This window comes from Dryobates pubescens, chromosome Z, assembly GCF_014839835.1.
Source record: "Dryobates pubescens isolate bDryPub1 chromosome Z, bDryPub1.pri, whole genome shotgun sequence".
NCBI classification, from domain to species: domain Eukaryota; kingdom Metazoa; phylum Chordata; class Aves; order Piciformes; family Picidae; genus Dryobates; species Dryobates pubescens.
Window position 1 is genome coordinate 77,218,183 of NC_071657.1, and position 22,536 is coordinate 77,240,718.

General features: G+C 41.6%; 1 protein-coding gene across 1 annotated transcript in view; it reads left to right on the forward strand.

Moving 5' to 3' along the window:
* Positions 1-22,536, forward strand: part of SLF1 (SMC5-SMC6 complex localization factor 1) — a 45,908-nt gene that overhangs the window by 21,167 nt on the left and 2,205 nt on the right. The window contains exons 9-16 of the mRNA XM_054178254.1: positions 2,197-2,334; positions 4,157-4,322; positions 10,558-10,705; positions 12,934-13,079; positions 16,964-17,139; positions 17,847-17,974; positions 20,114-20,206; positions 20,634-20,816. Of these exons, the coding sequence (XP_054034229.1) occupies positions 2,197-2,334; positions 4,157-4,322; positions 10,558-10,705; positions 12,934-13,079; positions 16,964-17,139; positions 17,847-17,974; positions 20,114-20,206; positions 20,634-20,816 (1,178 nt within the window). The remainder of the gene's footprint in view (positions 1-2,196; positions 2,335-4,156; positions 4,323-10,557; positions 10,706-12,933; positions 13,080-16,963; positions 17,140-17,846; positions 17,975-20,113; positions 20,207-20,633; positions 20,817-22,536) is intronic.

Sequence of the window (22,536 nt, forward strand, 5' to 3'; positions counted from 1 at the left end):
AGGACTGGGGAGGAGGGCTGGAATTCTCTTGTATTCAGTTTACCTGAATATTGTGTTTCACCAAGTCACACACACACACACAGAATCACAGAAACTTAGGGGTTGGAGGGGACCTCTGGTGCTCATCCAGCCCTACCTCCCTGCCACAGCAGGATCACCTAGGGCAGGTCACACAGGAACACATCCAGGCAAGTTTTGAATGTCTCCAGAGGAGATTCCGTAACCTCTCTGGCCAGCCTGCTCCAGGCCTCATCACACCAAGGAAGTTTCTCCTCCTGCCCCTCTCACAGTAAAGAAGTTTTTCCTTATGTTTAACATCCCAAGTCTTAACCTAAAAGGCAGAGGGTTTCTTTGGAAAGGAAGAAGTACGTTTTCTTGTCCTCCTTCACTTTTACAAAGTATTTATTTTATTTTTTTCAGCTGTTCCCAAGGTATAACAATTATGTATTATTGTTAGTCTAGTGTGTATGTATACATATATATCCATATCTACAGTTACAAAGCAAATTTTGATCTTATCAAACATGAAGCTTCATGTTGCATCTGGCAAAGGCCAACTTCATGTACCAGGATAGGCTGGGAGCTGATCTGTTGGAGGGCAGTTCTGGGGAAAAGGACCTGGGAATGCTTGTGGACACCAGGATGCCCATGAGCCAGCAGTTTACCCTTGTGGCCATGAAGACCAAGGGTGTCCTGGGGTGGATTAGGAGGGGTGTGGTGAGAAGGTCAGAAGCATTGTTTTCCCCAACTTGTCTGCCCTGGTGAGGCCACATCTGGAATATTGTGTCCAGAAGGACCTCAGGGAGCTGCTTGATAGAGCAGCACAGAGCCACAAAGTTGCTGCAGGCAGTGGAACATCTCCCTGTGAGGACAGGCTGAGGGAGCTGGGGCTTGGAAGCAGAGGAGCCTGAGGGCTGCCCTCATTCCTGTTGATAAAGATGTACAGGGCAGTGTGGGGAGGATGAAGCCAGGACGAAGGGCAGTGGGGACAAGCTGGAGCAGAGAAGGTGCCATGGGAACAGAAGGGAAAACTTTGTCAGTCTGAGGATGCTGGAGCCCTGGAGCAGGCTGCTCAGAGAGGTAGTGCAGTCCCCTGGAGACACTCAAAACTGACCTTGATGTGATGCTGTGTGACCTGGCCTTGTGCTCCTGCTCTGGCAGGGGGATTGGACTGGATGATCTTTCAAGGTCCCTTCCAACCCCTAACATTCTGTGATTCTGTATATTGATTTTGGTCATAAAATTTACCATCTTGTCCACAAGTTTGAGTGTGTCTACAAACACCAGACTCAGCACATAGGAGCTGTTTGGGTAGTTAGTCTGTGCTTTAGCTTGAGAGCTCTGTAATTTACATTCATTGAAATTAATTCTTCTGTTCATTTGGAAGAGAAACTGTACCTCTTCTTATGATTGTCATAAAATCTTAAGTAACATTTAAATACTTGATACAACTGTGATTACAGATCTATGATTCTGAGCCTGTAGTCATGAAGGGCCTTGAATCACTGTACTTGAATCACTGTAATTAGACATTTAGTAGTTTTTATTAGGAATATGTCTCATGGAATGGAAGAGAATTTATCTTTCAGATAAAGTATTTTATCTTCCAGTACTTACTAGCAGAATATGACAACTCAGCAGTTGTATACCTAGTAGTTTCAGCACTCAAAATTCTGGCCATAGAATGTGTCTTCCCATTACTTCGAATTTATCTCCATCATGCTAGGCAATCATTAGTCTTGATCACAAACTGCAGTCCTGTCAAATATGTGTGGATTGTTACCTGAATAAAGCTTTACAGGCTGTTAAAATGTCTGTAAAATACTGCAAGGCTACCTTGTAATTAAAGGGTTTTAAAGAAGTTCTGTTAAATTCAGTAATTTCACAGTACCTCAGGCAGAGACAGAAAAAACAAATGTGGTTATATCATGTAGTTTGCACTACAAGGCAAAATCTACATCTGCAGCACAAAACCCTTGTCATGAAGACATTATTTTTTTATTTGTTTTGTTTTTATAAAATACAGCTTAAAAACCATAAAGTTAGGCTTTAGCATGATGAATATTTCTGGGGGGCAAGGCATTTCCATGTCAAAACTGCCAAAAGTCAAGGCTGACTGTTACTGGTTTTCCCCCCGTGATAGATCAGACTGATTTCAGCCAAGCAAAAGGATTTTTTCACTGTTTGTTCTTACAGGTCTTGCCTTTATTGCAAAGCCAGTTGTCATGAAGTCCCAGTTTCAGGGAGAGAAGATGAACAGAGGATAGTTCACAAAACATTTCTGAAGTTTTTCGCTCATCTACTAAAAGCTGAAGTAGAGTTTCTGACAAAAGGGTGAGGTGTACAGGATTAGACTTACTACTTATTACTATTATTACTACTACTATTACTATTATTGTTACCTACTGTTTATACTTACTATACTTACTTCCACAATGTCACATGGGTTTCTGTATCTACAGCAGCTTTATCTATGTCCCTTGATAAGATTCTGTTCTACAGAGATGGCAGTGTAGCATTTCCTTTTATATATTTCAATTCTTACCTTTTTTTTATTGTCATTGGCATAGGTTTTTGTGTGAATATGATTTTTAAGGCCTCTAACTTCCCAGCCTACTGTTTCACTATAAATCATATTTCAGTAAGCATTTAATTTTGCTGGTAAAGTTGTGGGGTTTTTTAGCTTTTCAGTGCTTCAGTATTAATTTTTGAAGGTAGACAGGCAGCATTTTGAACATACAGATACTGTTGCAAGAATTTATTTAACAGTGCTCTTGCTAGGGAAACAACCCTCCTTACATTATGAAATATTTAAAAAAAAAGAAAAAGTCTTTAGAAGGTAACTTCTTGTGGGTTGACCCTGGCTGGATGTCAGGTGCCTGCTGAAGCCACTCTCTCCTTCCCCTCCTCAGCTGGACAAGGGAGAGAAAGTCAAACTAAAGGCTCATGGGACAGGATAGGAGATCACTCAACGATTGCCCTCATGGGCAAACCAGACTCCACTTGGGGAATTTAGTTTATTGCCAGGCAGAGTCAGATTAGTGTAGTGAGAAATAAACCCAAATCTTAAAACACCTTTCCTCTACCCTTTCCTTCTTTCTGAGCTTAAATTTCCTCCCAGCTTTTCCATCTCCTCCCCTCCCACAGTGCAGGTGGAGAGGAGGTTGGGTTTGTGGTCAGTTCACCACAGGTTCTCTTTGCTGCCCTTCCTCCTTGGGGAGGACTCACACTCTTCCCTTCCTCTAGTGTGTGGTCCCATCAATAGGAGACAGTACTCCAAACTTCTCAAGTGTGAGTCCTTCCCATGGGCTGCAGTTCTTCACAAACTGATCCAGCGTGGGTTCTCCATGGACTCATGAGTCCTGCCAGCAAACCTCCTCCAGCATGGGCTTCTCTCTCTGTGAATCTACAGATCCTGCCAGGATCCTGCTGTAGGGTGGGCTTCTCATGGGGGAGCCTCGTTTAGGCATCCATCTGCTCTGGTGTGGGGTTCTTCACAGGCTGCAGGTGAATATCTGCTCAACTGTGGACCTCCATGTGCTGCAGGGGGACAGCTGCCTCACCCTGGTCTTCACCAGGGCCTGCAGGGGAACCTCTACTCCAGTGGCTGGAACATCTCCCCTCCTTCTGCAAACCTTTGTATCTGCAGAGCTGTTTCTCTCACAGTCTCATTCCTCTCTGGCTGAAGTTGCTGTGTTTGTTTTTCCCCTTAAATATGTTGTCCCAGATGTTGTACCACCATCACTGATGGGCTGAGCCTTAGCCAGCAGCAGCTCTGTCTTGGAGCTGGTTGTTCTGCCAGACACAGGGGAAGCTTCTAGCAGCTTCTCACAGAAGCCACTTCTGTAGCCCCCCTCTGCCTCCACTACCAAAATCTTGCAATTCAAACCCAATACATGAAGGCAGCCTTTACTTTATGTAATATTGGCACAGTGTGAGAATTCCTTCAGTCTAACTGTAATAGTCATCATTATTTTGCTTATTATTCATCAGAAATTGTGTCTGATGTTTCCATACTTAAAAAATTGCCAAACCTTTGTGTGTTGTGACCGAAGACAGGATTTCTGACTGGTAACTATAGTAATCAAAGTGGCATAACAGATTTAGGGGTTTGGGTTTATTAATTTATTTATTGTCTTCACTTTCCTCTCTACAGTTTGGTTGAAGGAGCCAGTTCACAGGATCAGCAAGTCATGCCACAGACTGTTCTCCTGAACGTCTTTTGGCCAGCAGGCAAAACCTCAGTGCTTTTTACCAAACACATAAATATTCTAGCAGATTGGGTCATCCTTTCCCAGAGAGAACTGTACAGGAAAAATGATGTGAGTATGAATTTTATAGTTGAAAAATAATGAAGGCAGGCATATGTTTTTTTTCTCTCTCTCTTTTTTTTTCCTTTTTTTTTTTAAAGGTATTCCTTTGTTCCTTCCTTTTGTTGAGGAATTATATGTAAGTATCACAGCTGCTTGTTATAGCTGCCTTTTTGTTGTGAAGCATGCTGGTTTTTGCTCCACTAAAGGAAATGAATTGATCCATAAGATTCTCATATTGATCTGTGGAGAAGAAACGAGTCATGAGTAGCTTGTTGGCTACATTCAGATGTTCACATGCCCTTACCAGCAGGTATTACTGTAGTCATTAGGGACACCAGCTTAACACATCCTGTCAAACAATAAGGTGTAATGAAAGAGGTGATTATCTTATTTTACAGTGATTGTGTTCAAGAAATGTGGGAAGGGGAAAGCTAACAAAACTAACCTTTTTGGGGGGGGCTGTTTTCTGCATTCTTTCATTTTAATAAATGCCCCAGTTTTCTTCGCAAGTCCTTCAGTTTCATTTGCTACCTTCCCCAGGTCTTTTCATAAAAATGGAATTGAAGGCAACTTAATTGCTGTTCTGTGACCTGCTGACCAGCAGGACATTGACCTGAAGGGTACTGAGTGTCCTCTATACCACCTCTTTCTTTTCAGAAGCTGGAGGCCTTGTAAAACATCTTTGACTTCTAGATTCTCACATAAAATACAAACTTACTGCTGTCTCTGCGTTCTCTTTTAAATTATTGTGAAAGCACAGAATAAATAGGTACTTCATTCACTTTTTTTCAATACAATAACAGAGCAAAATAGAAAATCAAGTATTCTGGAGAAAAAAGCACTTTCAATATAATACCTAGTAGTTCTTCATTATGTTAAGAAAGCAGAAAGATTAAACATAATGAGAGCTTCACTCATCTTACCTAGCCAGACCTCCTACCTTTTTTGAGGGTTATCAAAGCAAGACATTCTGAAACAGTGCTGCCTTTTATCCTTGGTCAAGATATTTAAAAAAGTGCCTAAAATTAGGCTTCTATAACCCATATTTATATTTAAACAACCTACCTTTTCAAAGGTACTGAGCACCAAGTGGTCTTGCATTCAGGTGGTGTCAGTGGCCATTCTTTTTCTTTGGAAAATGAGGCTGCTTTCATAGGTTTCCTGGTGTTGAATCTGCAGTTTTAAGAGCAGGCACCATTTTCTTTTTCCTCCTGTGCCTCTTTTGACAAGTTGCAGCTCTGTAAGCCGTACCTTTTTCATAAACCATTCTTTGCATAAGCAGAATAATCACTTGTGTCAGACAGAATGTAGTACATGTATGAAAAATAAAAGGAAGAATAAAACATAACATAAAACATAGAGACCTACCTCTTGTTTAGATTCCATTTTCTTTATATACATACATAAGAATTGTGCTTTCAGCACAAAACCCAGATGCCTGTTGCTTTCCCACTTTGATCTTGTGCACTGAAACGTACAATATCCCTGCAGATATGAGTTCCTAGCCTTAAAAAGCAGCTTGTTGCCTCATCATATCTCTAGTGTTGTATGTTCTTTCTTACAGCCTTATTCTTTAACTTTGTATTTGTATCTTGCATTTCCTTTACCTTTGAATTTTTGGGCAAAAATGAAACTGTTTGTTTTGGGTTTTTTTCTTCACATTCAAAACTTGTCCTTATCCCTTTTTCCCCTCTCAGCTTTGTGATACTAAAACTCCGTGTCCTGATTTTTTTTCATATATTCAGAGGCTCCATTTAAAATTACCTGACATGGTTGAAAAGGTAGTTCAGAAAGAATGAGGAGCAGATCCTCCCCAGCAACTCAGGCAGAGCTGTGTTTCCTTTTCCTCTTCTTGTTTCTTTTGTTGTTGTTGATTTAGAGGTCCATTAGAAAACCACAGTGTTTTCCATGTCCTGAAATAGAGCATTTGGGATGAAAATTTTTCTTACTTTCTTCAGTTTAAGGGTGTGAGTCTTTGTTACCAGTTTTGTGTTTAAAAGCTGTTTGCTTAATAGGCAACACCTTGACAAGAAACCCTTAGTGCCACTCAGAAACCTAAAATGAATGATTTTTGAATATTCTTATGTTCTGCATGACCACAGAAATTAGGAGTCTCAGAGCACAGTGTAAAGGAATGACACTGTTTTTCCAAGCTTGTAGTTCATCTCAGAAGAAACAAACATGCCAACTGTGATACACCAAACTGCCAGTGGAGAATACCTGTGAATAAAAACAGCTGAATGATATAATTGGGTGACTTTGGGGGAGCATATTTAACACGTTCATTTCTAAGTGATAAGCAATGGGCAGCCTATTTCATTTAGCTTTTAAGATTCTCATTATCTTTTTTTCTGTGGTTCAAGGAGATCTCAACAAATCAGCACTGGAGTGGAGGAAAAATGTCTGTATGTATTTCCTCTCTTCTCCTGCTGGTTTGTTGCAAAATTATGGGGTTTTATATATGTGTGTGTTTAAGAGCAGCAATCCAAGAAGAGTATAAAGTAGTATTTTAATTGAGACAAGCCCTGCTTGTTGCTGCTTTCTTTGGTTTGCATACTCTGAAGGTGTTTAATTTTTAAGGCCTTTTCTTTTTTTCAGTAAAGAAAGATAAGGAATGAAGGGCTGCAAAGAGTTACATAAGTGAGTGCATTTGGTTTCTTACATGAGATAAAATTTACTTTAAAGTACCAGGATAAAATTAGTGACAAACCCTCACACATTGTCGTTGTTTATTGGAATAAAACTGATATTCTGTCCTTGTAGCTGAAAATGCACTGCCAGAGAGCACAGAAGTTCTTCCACCACTTGAGATCTTCAAAATCAATATTGAATATCTTTTTAATATAAGTAACATTTATCATTTATTATTTATTATGTTATTTAAATAGGTTTGATGCAGAAACTCCAGGTCAAGGGTCCTTGAATCAAAGCTGTTGATTCAGTTTTAGAATTTACAAAGGAAAGGGTATATTGCTTGTAACACTTTGAGCAGTACTGAGCTATTGCACGGTCACAAAAGGTATGAAAAATGCTTTTCAGGCCTGATACTACTCCTTGTTCTTAAAGAAAAAAAAGGCAGCTGTCTTACATAACCTGACAAAGGAGTCAAAAATGTTTTCATTCTACTTTTTAGTTGCATCCTCTTGCACATTTCTTAATTTGTTTTCTTCACTGTTTCAGGTATTATTACCTGGTTTAAATTTTTATGGTGTGAATTTGTGGAGCTATATTGTCTTCCTGGTTTATCACTTCCAGTAGTTTTCCTGAAAGTATCCTTTTGGGGTACTGCGTAACTCTAAAAGCATTTACACCACATGAAAAAGAACTGTTACAAAAACTCTGAAATAACTCCTTATTTCAAAGCAAAAAAAAAAAAAGTTTAGATAAGTTTTCTTACCTCCTGAAAGCTTTCCTGTAAGGACTTGTAAGTGTACTAACTGAAACTTCTGTCACTGCCGCATTGTGCTTGACTTGGCAAAGAATTAAATGGAGCAGCAATGCAGGAATCGCATTTGCTAAGCTGGCAGACATCAGTTGCACTGATGTGACCTTTGTATGCTAACGCAGTCAACAGCCTCCTCCCACTTCAATGCTTTTCTCAGTGAGATAGCTTTGATTCTCAACAATAGGAACAAGGAAGAGAGTTTTGAATAAAAGTTTAGCTGGATCTCACTTAATTTGCTGTGCATGGTGTAATGGGTTGACCCCAGCTGGCACGTAAGGCACCACATAGCATCTTGCACACTCTGCAGCAGGATGAGGGAGAGAGGTAAGAGGGTGAAAACCAGAAAACTCATGGGTTGAGACAAGGACAGTTTAATAAGTGAGGCAAAGCTGCTTGCACAAGCAGATGGAAACGGAATTCATTCAGTGCTTCATTGTCAGGCAGATATCCAGCCCCTCCTTGGAAAGCAGGACACTACCGCATGTGGTGGTTGCTTGGCAGGGCAAGTGCCATAACCCTGAATGTCCCTGCTTCCTTCTTGTTTCCCCAGCTTTTATTGCTGAGCATGGTAAGAATATCCCTCTGGTCATTTTGGGTCAGCTGTCCTGGCTGTGTCCCTTCCCAACTTCTTGCACACCCACAGCCTACTTGCTGGGGAAGCAGAGTGGGGGGACAAGAAGAGGCCTTAGTGCTGTCATACATGGTAGCAGTTCCCGTGCTTAGTGGAAATGCTACTTTTTTCCTTTTTAATATTGCCTGTGTTTTCATTACTGTGTTGGTGCTGTTTTGTGATTGAAAATGAAAATATTTTTAAGATGTTAATACTTAAATATTTTTAGAGGAGATGTAAATCAGTAAATTAGATCATTTCCCCCTCATTTGTAGCCTTGAACGATTTACTTAAAAATATTTAGGAGAAGCTCTTGGTTTCTACTACCATTGCTTTACCAAAATGTCAGCCAAGCCTACACCAGTTGGCAGAGTCTGATTTGTCTTTGTCCTTGTGCAGACTTAGCTGAGCAAATACAGTTGCAACTAGTGCATCAACCACATTTAATATGCAGCTGTATGTCTTAACTGCAAAACATTATTAATACTTGCAGCATTAAAAGTCATTATTTCAATCTGCTGCCTCAAGCTTTTGCTCCCCACCCTTTCCCTTGAAAATATTTCATAGAGGAAGTAACACAAGCTTATGATTTAGAAACAAGAAAAGCAGTGTAAAGACTTGTGGCTTTACATCTGTATTTATCTCAGATTACATCTGTACCTCCTTGATCCTGTCACTTACCTCTGTTTAAATTGTGCTTATTTGCTGCATTTGTGCAATTTTATTTCCTGCAATGAACTATTGATGCAATTAAATTATTCACCCAGCGTTTTGCTTTGGGGTCCAGTGATGAAAGAGGTATGCACACTTCAGGGAAATTTAAATGCATTTCAGATGTTTTAAATTAGTTCCTCAGTTTCTATTCCTGAATCCTCAGAAGACAGGGAGTAATGTAGCTGTTAAAATATTTAAATTTTAGTTGGGATTTAAAAAAAAAAAAGTATTTTCATGTTGTTGACATGCCATGTCAATGCTCTCTGATTTATTTTTTTATTTATTATGAGAGCCCCCAGTTCATCTACAGTAAGGCATTGTGATGCATTAAAGCAAGGGGCAAAGAGAATCAGGTAGTGCTTCACAGGGGAAGAGGAAGCAGGGCTGAAAGCTGCCTTGGAGATCGCATTTCTACTAGCTTTTGCCTTATCAGCCCTTAAAAGCTTTCAGTGATGGGAGGTGATGCTGCCTCCCCACAGAATGTTCATCTGTAGTTGTGTTTGTTCCTTTTCTTTTGAATGACAAGCCTGTTGACTCTAGGTACAGTATTTATGGGGGCTTTGACAAACTGCTTAGTAATCATTTTATTGTAAGTCTCATCTGTGTCACAGTCTCTGTTGCTGATCTGTATGTCTGTTTGATTGCTGGTGAAGCTCAAAGTGTTTCAGTCTTTGGTGCTTTACAGCTCCTGAGAGAATTCCATAAAATTATTTTAAACCATTGTTGAATGCATTTTTGTCCCCAAAGGAGCATCAGACAAACCCTCATCTGTGGGGCAACAGCAAAAGACAGAAAAGTTTTGTTTCCTTTAAGTAATTCTGTGAAATCTAAACCTGGCAAATAAGTACATATTCACTTCAACTTCCCTCCAGAGCTGTCCATTTTGAAGTACTTACTATCTTTCAGTAGAATGCAACATACCAACTGGTGCTTTAGCATAGCAGTTGTGTGATTCTCTGGTGCCAGAGCTTGTTTCCTGCACAGGAAAACCTTGCATCCTTTTCCCTTTTGGCACGGACATTCCTAAAGATGACACTAAAGCTCCCTTTGTAAACAAGAATCCTGATAGAGCAAGGGAAATGAGATCCCTGTAATTCTCAAATTAAACAAAAGTTTCACTTGTTTAAATGCAGCTCTAGAAACCTTGTGGTTAAACAAAACCTAATTTAAAGAGAAGTCACACTTTGTACTTGTAAGCTTTGATCCCATTTTGCATGTTGTTTTAGACAGGATGTTTTCAAATATCTTCTCCAGTTTTAACTGGTGTGGCATCAATGGCATATGAATTTTGTTGACCTGGCTGCAACAGTTAGCTTTTGAGCAGGGGAGGAAAAGCCAGTGAAAAACTGGTGTGGGAACAGAGTAGGCTTTTATCTAAAGAAGTTCTTTAGTGTTATTACAGCTACATTTTCAATGTTAATTTGTTACACTGTATAGGTATTTTAGGTATGTTTGTTTTGTTTTTTCTCGTTTAGGCTTTCAGACGTGAAATTGCTTCTCTGTTAAATGCAATTCTTGGAACCATAGTGGAATATTGGATCGTCTCGGGTTTGCTTATGGACAGAAATGTGTTTCACCAGGTAGCCGATGACTTGGCCCATTACTTGGCCATTTCATGTGATGGTGAGTGTTTGAAAGGACTCTCAAAGTTTTTTAAATCAGACTGAAGTCCTAACTAAAATCCTCATTTCACTTTCAAGTTGTGTTTTACCTTCTGTTGCAGCTGTGCAGTCTTGTGGAACAATGTGTGCATATGCAGGAAACTGTTTTATTGTCTGTATGGTTTGATTATCTATTTGTTGGTCCTACCCAACCAAAGACCAAATAGAACACACTTATTAAAGCCCCTCTAGAGAAATCTTAATAGGTTAGTGCAAAAGCAAGACTTACATGTTGTGAAGAAGATAAAAAAAAATCTTTAGAGCTGTCTTGCCAGTTCAGGAAGGGCTTTAAATATATCATAATAAGGCATAACTTCAGAGGGGCAATTGGAGGCACCCTAGCTCAGGGCAATCCTCAGGTGAAGTTTTTCATTCCACAAACTTGATCTTGTTTGCTAAAGACACTTCAGCCATTAACCAGGTTGGAAAAGACCTCCGAGGTAAAGTCCAACCTCTCACCCAACAACATCTCATCAGCTAAACTGTGGCACCAAGCACCCCATCCAGACTCTTCCTAAACACCTCCAGTGATGGTGACTCCACCACCTTCCTGGGCAGCACATTCCAATGGACAATCTCTCTTTCTGTGAAGAATTTCTTCCTAACATCCAGCCTAAACCTCCCCTGGTGCAGCTTGTGACTGTGTCCTCTTGTTCTGGTGCTGGTTGCCTGGGAGAAGAGACCAACCCCCACCTGGCTACAGCCTCCCTTCAGGTAGTTGTAGACAGCAATGAGGTCTCCCCTGAGCCTCCTCTTCTCCAGGCTAAGCAACCCCAGCTCCCTCAGTGTCTCCTCGTGTTTCTCTTTTTTCTGTAAACCATTATGAACTATTTAACCCATCTGAGTAGAGCTGAAGTTTTCCATCACCTTAATGTAGAATTTTTAGGCCAGTTGCAGAATTTTTTTTTGCTCATGTGTTTACATTTTACCTAAACCTGTTTGCAGGGACACCTCACACACTATCTCTTGTAAGACTGTATTTAGAATTTTTATATTATTTTTTACATTTTCACATAGAAAGTGGTGCATTGCCTTCAAAACCTCTTGACCATCCCCCTAGAAGCCAGCCTTACTATCAGATGGATAGTGGATAAAATATCTTAATATGTGTAATTTTAGTAATTGTCATGCAGAGTAGCTTCTAATGTGCAACAGCATAGAGGTATCTGTAATATCTTCATTGCTGATCTGGATGAGGGGATTGAGTCAGTCATCAGCAAGCTTGCAGATGACACTAAGCTGGGAGCAGATGTTGGTCAGTTAGAGGATGGAAGGGCTCTGCAGAGGGACCTTGACCGACTGGACAGATGGGCAGAGTCCAACAGGATGGCATTCAACAAGTCCAAGTGCCAGGTGCTGCACTTTGGCCACGGCAACCCCATGCAGAGCTACAGGCTGGGGTCAGAGTGGCTGGAGAGCTGCCAAACAGAGAGGGACCTGGGGGTGCTGATTGACAGCCGCCTAAACATGAGGCAGCAGTGTGCCCAGGTGGTCAAGAAGGCCAATAGCATCCTGGCCTGCATTAGGAATAGTGTGGCCAGCAGGAGCAGGGAAGTCATTGTGCCCCTGTACCCTGCACTGGTTAGGCCACACCTTGAGTCCTGTCCCCAGTTCTGGGCCCCTCAGTTTAGGAAAGACATCGAGACACTTGAACGTGTCCAGAGAAGGGCAACAAGGCTGGGGAGAGGCCTTGAGCACAGCCCTATGAGGAGAAGCTGAGGGAGCTGGGATTGTTTAGCCTGGAGAAGAGGAGGCTCAGGGGAGACCTTATTGCTGTCTAGAACTACCTGAAGGGAGGTTGTAGGCAGGTGGGGGCTTGGTCTCTTCTCTCAAGGAACCAGCACCAGAACAAGAGGACACAGTCTCAAGCTGCTCCAGGGGAAGTTTAAGCTTGAGGAGAGGAGAAAGCTCTTCACTGAGAGAGTTGTTAGCTATTGGAATGTGCTGCCCAGGGAGGTGGTGGAGTCACCATCCCTGGTGGTGTTCAAGAGGGGATTGGAGGTGGCACTTGGTGCCATGGTCTAGTCATGAGGTCTGTGGTGAGAGGTTGGACTCGATGATCTCGAAGGTCTCTTCCAACCTTGGTGATTCTGTGATGCTGTATCTTGTAAATAACTCAAGTTGTACAGATTTGTATATTCTCATTTGAAGATTTTTCTTTTCCCCCTCTCTCCCTTTGCCTTTATCCAGATTTTTCGTTATGCAACTTGCAAGCTTTCATTTGTTCCATGTCATCCTCCTGGCTTCAGATGTTTGTGGCAGAAGCAGTTTTTAAAATTCTGTGTTTACAGAGGAGCATGACTATTTCCAAGGCACCTCTTTCTCTTAAAAAAATAGTAAGTAACTCCTCTTCTCCTTAAGACCCAATCACATGTGTTTTACAAGTAAATGGATTCATGACATACTTGGAAAATACCTTTCTGTTGTGGTCTAAGGTCATGCTCTTTGCATTGTCTTCCACCTGTAGAATAGAGCAGAGCAGAGCGGAATAGAGTAGAATAGAGTAGAATAGAGTAGAATAGAATAGAATAGAATAGAATAGAATAGAATAGAATAGAATAGAATAGAATAGAATAGAATAGAATAGAGCAGGTTGGAAGAGACCCTCAAGATCATCGTGTCCAACCTATCATCCAGCACCACCTAATCAACTAACCCATGGCACCAAGCACCCCAGCAAGTCTCCTCCTGAACACCTCCAGTGATGGTGACTCCACCACCTCCTCGGGCAGCCCCTTCCAATGTGCAATCACTCTCTCTGTGTAGAACTTCCTCCTAACCTCCAGCCTAAACCTTCCCTGGCGTGGCCTGAGACTGTGCCCTGTTGCATTTAAATTTCTCATTGCCCAAGATCTGGGTTCAAAGCAGTGGTAAGATTTTTCTTGCCAGGTGATTTGTAGCATGTGATTAATTTGTTGCCATATTGTTACTGTGAAAAATCAGCATGGAAGCTTTTAACAGTAATCTTTGATGTAAACACTTCATTGCAATATTACATTTGTAATTGATGGATATGCCAAATAACCCAGGAAAATCACACTGTATCTTTCCCTTCAAGTCCTTTGCAGAGCTAACAGTCTATTACTCAACTGGTTCCAAGCATCTCAGATTCTATTTTGAACCACCATGTATTCCTATGAATTTCTTCCCTTACAAACATTCTCCTAATTGCAAACCTTTTCCTGCCTTCAAATCACTGATAGCTGGTGAGGAGATCGGTGGTGAAATTGTGAAAAAAGATCATAAAATCACATAATGGCTCAGGTTGGAAGTGACCTCAGAGATTATCTACTGCAAACTCCCCACCACGGGCAGGGACACCTTTCAACTCACTTGGCTGCTCAGGGCCTCATCCAACCTGGCCTTCAACATCCCAAGGGACAGGGCATCTGCAGGCACCCTGGGCAGCCTATTCCAGAGTCTCACCACCCTCACACTGAAGAACTTCTTCCTCATGTGTAGTCTAACCCTGCTCTGCCTCAGCTTCAAACCATTCTCCCATGTCCTGTCTCTAGACACCCTCAGAAAAGTTCCTCTACAGCCCTCCTGTAGGATCCCTTCAGGTACTGGAAGGTATGTCTAAGGTCCCCCTGGAGTCTTCTCTTCTCCAAGCTGAACATCTCCATCTCCCTCAGCCAGTACTCACAGTAGAGGTGCTCCAGCCATTGGCTTCCCTTTATGGCCTTCTTGGGACTTGCTGCAATGGGAGTCTCATGACTGCTGGCAGGATGCAAGCGAATGAAGATCACACAATGACAAGCCCAAAGTGAGAACTTCATGTCAGTAATCTCAGTACTAATGACTAAACAGAGTAGGGAAACCATAGCTGTTTCCATATGGCCTGAATTTCTACAAGTCAAGTCAAAGAAAAACAAGCATACACCTTTGTATATTATCCTGTATTTTACAGGAGTTTGTTGGGCACAGAGATCATTGTTTATTAATGTCTCGTGTTTAAACAGAGGGCTTAACAAAAGGCTGTCAAAACTGTAAAGGTAAACCAACTCTATATCTAATATTTAATGTATGTTGCCAACATATACACAGCAGCAGTTGCTATTTTTAGTATTGCCATGACTACTGATCAGCCTGTGCAACTACTTAAATACCAATTTTTGTAGTGCTTGGCACAAGCTTGTTTGTGTGTGTTTTGTGGCTTTCCTTAGTGCCACTGTGCCCCTTTTCTCCTGACACACCATAAATGTCAACTATCATTCCATTTTCCCCACTCTTCCTCTGCAGCATCTTGTCAGCAAGGTTTTTCACAGAATCCCAGAATCCCAGCAAGGTGAGAGTTGGAAGGGACCCCTGTATATCATCCAGTCCAATGCCCTCTGCTAAAGCAGGGCACTCACAGCAGCTTTCCTAGGGTCACAATGGCCAGTGAGGTTGGAGACTCAGCATCTTCTCTGAGCAGCCTGCTCCAGGCCTCCATCACCTTCACACTAAAGAATTTTTTCATCCAGTTTAGATGGAACCTCCTGGGTTCCAGTTTGTGACCTTTGCCCTTTGCCCTGTCCAGACTGATGAGTCTGGCTCCATACTCTTGCCCCTCACAGCCCCTTTAGCTCTTGCTGAGAACTGAGATCCCAGGCTGCTCTTCTCCAGGCTCTCAGCTCCAGGACTCTCAGCCTTTCTTCCTCACTGAGATACTCCAGGACCCTCAGCATCTTTAGAGTCTCTGTTGGACTCTCTCCAGTAGTTCCCTGTCCCTCTTGAGCTGGGCAGCCCAGGACTGGGCCTGGGATTTCAGATGTGGCCTGCCTAGGGCAGAGCAGAGGGAGAGGAGAACCTCCCTCCACCTGCTGGCCACACTCCATGCATCCCCAGGACACCATTTGCCTTCTTGGCCATGAGGGCACTTTGCAGGCTCCTGGTGAACTTGTTGCTCCTCAGCACTCTCAGCTCCTTATCTGCAGAGCTCCTTTCCAGCAGGTCACCCCTCAGCTGTACTGGTGCAATGTCTCCATCCCATTCATCTGTCCTGCAGTTAAAAGCAGAAGACCTCTTTGTCTGACTTTTGTCCACAGGGAAATTTGAGCTGCTCTGGAGCAGCATCTCCCATGTCATTTGCCAGAAGGAAGAGACTTTGGAGTGAAAATTCCTCCATTTTAAAGCTGCTCTTTCCAGCTCCCTCACACCAAGGATGTTTGTCCTGCTCATTCACATGGAACCTCCTAGGCTCCAGTTTGCCCTTTGTCCTATCCCTGGGCACCACTGGCAAGAGTCTGGCCCCATCCTTTTGCTCCCCACCCTTTAGCTCTTGCTGAGCTTTGGGAAGATCTCCAAATCTCAGTCTGTTCTTCCAGGCTAAACAGCCCAAAGCCTTCCTGCCTTTCCTTCTAACTAAGTGCGTTTGAATAGTGATCTCCTCCTTTCTGGTGGTGAATGTACAGGGAAAGCTCAAGTAAGATGTTCCTCACCCACTGCAAGTTTCCTGCAGAATCTACAGCATCTGCTAGATGCTCAAGGCCTTATTTGATGTCTTTATTCAGATGTAGTCACGGTGAGTCATGGAATAAGTCTCCTCACTGACTTTTTCCTACCTTTTTGCCAATCCACAGAAACTTAAATGACCTTTTTTGAGCAGTGTAGGTGGGTTGGAAACTTGGTGTTATGGAAAGAAGCCAAAATATCCAAAGGTATGCTAATAATGAGAGTGCATCTAAGAGTTTCTTAGCTTAACCACTTTCATAATGCTCAAAGGCTTAATCCAACCCTTTCATCTTAAAAAGGATGAAGGAGAGGAGTGAGTATTTCTTTGCCAAATTGTTCCCTGTGTCCTGCTGCCTGTGTTGAGAGCAGAACCTTGTAGATACTTTCATTAATTACCTCAGAATCAGTTCATTTTATTTATCTAAGCCTAGGTTTTATGTGTCCAGCTGAAGTGGTCAAAACGTTGTCAGCTACCAAAAAACTCAGGAGAAGGCTCTGGATTTTCCCCACTTTCTGGCTCAGACAAAACCCACTCTCCTCTGAGAATAGGACTGAATTACAAGAACATGGTGGGGGGAGGGTGGTAGATAGATTGCCAAAGACAACTTTCAACAACCTCTAAGACATCTTTGAACAACCTATACCTGCAGTCATGTAGGGCCCATGCTCTTAGCTACAGCCAGCTGTGGGTGGTGAGTGCAGCGGGAGACGGGCTGAGTTTTAATTGACTTCCATACAAGACCATTGAAAAATGTTGCTTTTTAAAAATTTTTATTGTCAACAGGTCTGTTGCTATTTGCCTGCCTTGCGAGAGGTAGGGATGCACAAGAGAAGAGAGTTACAGGAAGAAGAGGGTCAGAAGTGGAAAAGAGGACGATGGCTGTGCCCCGAGTCTCCAAGTGTATTACAGATGCTGCGCAGCAATATGCAGAACCAAGTCAAAGTGCTGCCTGATCTACCGTGAGTAATACCTATAACATCACCAGTCTCATTCTGCTCTGGGGGACAGCTTCTGACCTGACACTTTTCTTGAACTTTGTGTGACCTGTTTTGTTGTCTACAAATTACTGCAACTGACAGAAAGCTCCCTTATAGACCTCTAACACCTCTGGACTGGGGTTTTCCCTTTCCTCCCCATCCTCCCATCTCACTGTATTGTCCCAATATTGAATTTAAAGGGTGCATAGAGGAGCTGGAACTGTTAATGGAATTACCTTTAAAGAAAGTTTTAATTGTGGGTAATTTAATTGTATTAGTGTTTTAATTACTGTTATTAAATGACATAGAAATTATGTAATTGAGACATTTCAGAAGTCGATGTGAAAGGGGTTGATCCAAGTGTGCTGTACATACACATTTAAAAGCATTAAGCACCTTCCAGAGTCGTTATCCAGTAACAACTGCCCAATGCACATCAGCAAAAGTGCAATGGGCAATCAGCAAAAGTGATTTTAGCTTTGTTGAGTCCCATTGAGAGAGACAAGATTTAGTCTCTCACAACGGGTCTTGTTGACGATGTCTCTGCTGACTGTGGGGAGGTCGGACTGGATGACCTTTGGAGGTCCCTTCTGGCCCAGCCCATTCTGTTATTCTACATATACATTATCTTAAGTTATGAAATAGTGACTTTTTTTTTTTTAGACATGTCCCCTTTGCTCTCTTTGTAGTGACTTGAACAAGTGCCCTTCAATGACAATGAAGATGAGACTAAGACCAAAAAATGTTAAGGTCGAACACAAAGAGAATTGCAACCATTTGGCTGGAAGTGTGGATACTTGGAAGAGGAATCTGAAAGGTATCATGTCTGTTTTATTTGTTAGGAGCCCTTTATGGTTGTAATCAGCAGTTTCAGGTTGGAAAATTTTGCCATGATGAATGCTGAGCTGGAGTGATAGTTTATGCCCAAGGATTCTTGTCTTCTGGTTCATGTTTGTTTTGTTTTGTTTTTTTCTTTCATGATGTATTTAAAAGGAGGAATTGTATATATGGTGGAATAAAGCTGCCTTCTTCATTCCCTCCCAGATATTAAATACAGTGTACAGCTTGCATGAGCTCATTCCAGTCTTGCCTGCCTTACTTTGCTAATCCACCTCAACCTGTGCTTGGTAGGATCAACGTCTTCTGATTTGAAAGTATAATTCAGTCTTCATCTCTTTCAGTCCTAGACATTTTGTGAACAAAGACTGAGGAGTATGCTATGTTACATAGCTGTGTTAAGCATATGGACTGTTTTCTTCCAGGCATTCAGCCCAGACTATGAAAGGCATTTGGCTTTTGTCTTAGCTATACTGGAACCCAAGTACCTAAGGAATAAAAACAGCACTGCAGTAATTCATTCAGGTCCTACTTATTACTCAAATTTAATAAATCACACTTTACATGAGCCTTTACCTGGAGACAGTTACTTGCTGGAACTACTTTTTGTCATCTTCATTATCAGAAATGTGCCTCTATCACTTGAAACACAATTATATTAATGTGACACCCAAGGGAAAGCTTCAGGGGAGGAAAAAAAAATACTGCCAAAAACAAGCTGGGCTTGCTCAGAAAAATTAAACCCAGAATTGCATCACAAACACTGAAGGACATAAAAAAAGCCCCAACCACCTTCTTTTGGGATTTAGGAGAGCTTCACTAACCTTGCATTTTTAAAATTGGTTCTCTTTATTGCTTTTGCAAGTAAAATTGATGTGAATTATTACATGCTGACTTCTAGAAAGAAAAGTGAGATGAAGGACTAGGGGAAAAAGTGGAAAGAAAAAAAACAACCACTGCTCTTTTTTTTCCCCTCCATTCTTCCCCTGCCAAAATTGTAAGTACTGTCTTCTCTGGAAGAGCAAGTCCGTACCTGACAGAGTTACATAGTAAAGGTATTAATACAGCAAAGTGTATATATACCATGTAAGCCTTGATCACAAAGGCTGGGAGATTCAGCCCTAGGTATTTTTCATTCCTAAGATGTTTGTTGCATCATTTTTCACCTGGCATCAAGCTGGTTTTTATTTGTGTTTTTTTTTGTCCTTCTGGCTCTTGTTCAAACCTAATCATTTAGCAAAGGCAGCAGCAGCCTTTCAGAACGGGACTGAAGTTTTTATCCAGCAGAAACTAATGGTGTAAAGCAGCAGCTCTCAGTTGCTTGCTGTTCAGTTTTTCACACTGACTTCAGCTTTACCTGGTGCTAAAGCTGGGGGTTTGCTTTTTTTTTGTTTTCCAGAGGATTTTCCTTTCCTTTCTTAACAATTATTAGGATCCCTTCATTTATTTCTCTCTTCCCTCCCTCCCCCCCCCCCAACTTGCTACTGTAGCCAAGTCAGGCAGCCTATTGAGGAACAGCAAACCATCTGTTAACGGATTTGAAGTTCTGAATTATACTTGAGTGTGTAGAGGCACTCGTGCTTAGCCAGAAACATTCATTTGAATTAAGCTATAAATGCTGTGTAAAAAGAACCATACATTTTAACGTAGGTTCATGAATAAATTTAAGGGAGGGCAACTGCACTCTCAAAGTTTTATTGCTTCAAAAACCCAGTGTTTTTGGTGTTCTCTGATCACTTGGTGCTTTTTATAGTGTGATTGAAGCTTTAAACCTTGAACTGGGTGGGGGGGGAGTCTGGGGGGGGGGTGGGGAGTGAGGGGGAGGAAGATAATTCCTGTGTTAAACCATTTGCAATACAGTTTCATTGCTGGATCTCAGGTGGAATAGAAGCTCTGTGGGGTTTTTTGGTGGGGTGTTTTTTGTGGGTTGGTGGGGTGGGGTGTTTTTTTTGGTTTTTTGAATTTTCTTAAAAGATGGTTAAACAGGATAAAGGCAAAATCTTACTCATTATTGAATTTTCTGGCACATAGCCAGGTCTCCTAGTTCCAGGCACTTTGATTATTTTCTTTAGTTGCTATCTTGCCTAGTCTAGTGTGATCTATTAATTTTTTATGGTAGGAGAGACAGCCCTGCATATAGCTTGCAGAAGTAACAAAGTGGAGAGATTGATTCAGCTCCTCTCTTCCCCTGGAGCAGACATTAATGTTAAAGGTAAGTTACTCTTTCTTTTTTTTTTCTTTTCCCCTCTACAAAACTTAAGATATTAAAGCCAGATAAAGAACCGTGTTAACAGCTGTTTGTTAACAAAGTTTGTGCTATTGGAATGATCTCCATTACTTCAAACAAAATGAGCACCTTCTAAGCAGACATCGAGAGGAGGTGAGTTTATAGCTAAAAATGCATTTCAATGTCACAATTTCTATTAATTTTTTTTTTAAATGCTATTTAATTATTTGCCCCCACCCCCCAGTGTTGTTTTTTGTCTCCAATAGAATTTCTTGTCTCGAAACCGCCGGCTGCCACCGCAGCCGTGACGAACATTGTAAAGTAAAGTGTTTTGCTGTCTAATGAATCACATTATTAACATTATGATCCTACTTCTGCTGTTTTTAAAAACTTCCCTTGATTTATAATTCAGACTATGCTGGCTGGACGCCTTTGCATGAAGCCTGTAACCATGGCAGCACAGTGTGTGTCCGTGAAATTTTGCAGCGTTGTCCAGAGGTAGACCTGCTCTGTCAAGTGGATGGGGTGACTCCGTTGCATGATGCACTGTCAAATGGACATGTAGAAATTGCCAAGCTGCTACTTCAGCATGGGGGTGAGTGCGTTTCTCCTTAAAAAAAGCAGGCAAACAGAAATGGGGAAATTGTCCACTGAGCCCATAGGAAGTTTGTGGTGGGGTTTGTTCCCTTTGGTTTTTTATGCTCTCAATAGTTGCTTAAAATACAATGTTATTAGGAAATATTTATTTTAAAGCCAAGCTGTTTTGGTCACAATAAAATTAATGCTGTTTTCACACTTATCTTGATCAGCTGAACATGAAACTAACCAGGATTCTTTTTTTCCTCCACATTTTTCCCCAATATGGTAATGTTTTTATTCCGTGTTTTCCACCATATGCATTGTAACTATGTTCTCCAAACTCATTAATGAAGATAAAAGATTAACCTAGCCACCAACCCAAAGCTAAGGATTTTCTTTTGTTTTGATCTATTTTTACCACAATGCAAAACCAGATCAGTAAAATCTCTGTATAATCATCCATTTCAACATAAATTTGTTCAGCGTTTATGAAAATTAATGTGATGGTCTTTGAAGAACACAATTAGCTTGGTAATTAGTTTAAGAAAGGGATCTATATTGTAATTGTGATAACTGCTGTTTAGGGATAATAGTGGGAGGGATGGCTTAGTTTCTAAAAAAAGCTACTTTGCCCCTTAGGCAGACACATGATAAGTATTTTGAACAATATTTTTTGTGTGTTCAGTGACAGGGAACTTGTGCCTTGTCTTGAAATACACTGAAATACACCACATAATTAACTTTGCATGTTTTCCTCAAAAAGAACCCAACCCACCAAACAACCAACTGCAAGGAACTGTCTGGGATACCAACTCTTCCTTCTGCTAATTCATTTACTGAAGTGAGTGGTTTTGAGATATCCTCACCCACAGACCTGCTGTGTCAGTTGAATCTCTCTGTTTTATAGCCCAGCTCCAGACTTTTTTTTCCCCTTAAAAATCCTTCTGCCTATAGCCATGAGGCAGTAGAATGCACTGTATTTAGATGGCCTGTTACTTAATTAAGGTGGAAGAACAAGGTTTTATTTCCTTCTTGGCGTAAGACCCTCCGTATTTACAGTCTTCTCCTGCCCCCTAAAGGCTATTTCCATGCCTGTCGTGCAAGCACTGGTTCCTAATCAATACATTCCTCTGCAGTTCCACCTCTTGTGTTTGCTGAGCTCCAGTGCTGTGGCTCCCAGGTGCTTTATATATCTACTGAGCCATGCATCTGACATGCCAAGCCAATACCTGGGCTCGCTTCCATCGCTCTAAGTGATGTAATAGCCAATATTGCAGTAAGCCCAGCTCCTCAATTGGAAATGGCATTGCACTGACAGATGTGCATTTTTCCTGGGCTGTTGTGAGGAATAGGTGGTGGATGATCCTGTTGTCCTAGGGGAAGAGCTCTACTTGCACTTGCATTCATCAAGGCTTTCTGCCAACCACAAGGCGGTGCGTACCCTTATCTGTGCCTCTGTCACACTCTGGGCTTTGGCCTGTCAAGTAGCTGACAAGGCCGTGGGAGAGAGCATGTCTCCCATTCAGCCTGGATTTACTCAGCTCAGTAATTTAGAATTTTTCACTTTCTTTTCTCTAAAACAACTCCAGCTTGCAAAAATTAATTAATACCCCACTGCCAGCCATGGGGTGTAAAACAAACACAGCAAAGTTTAAGACCTTGAGTGTGGGGGTTGTGTCAGGCCATGAATTTACCTTTTGTAATTAAAGTACATTTCTGACAAAACAACAACCACC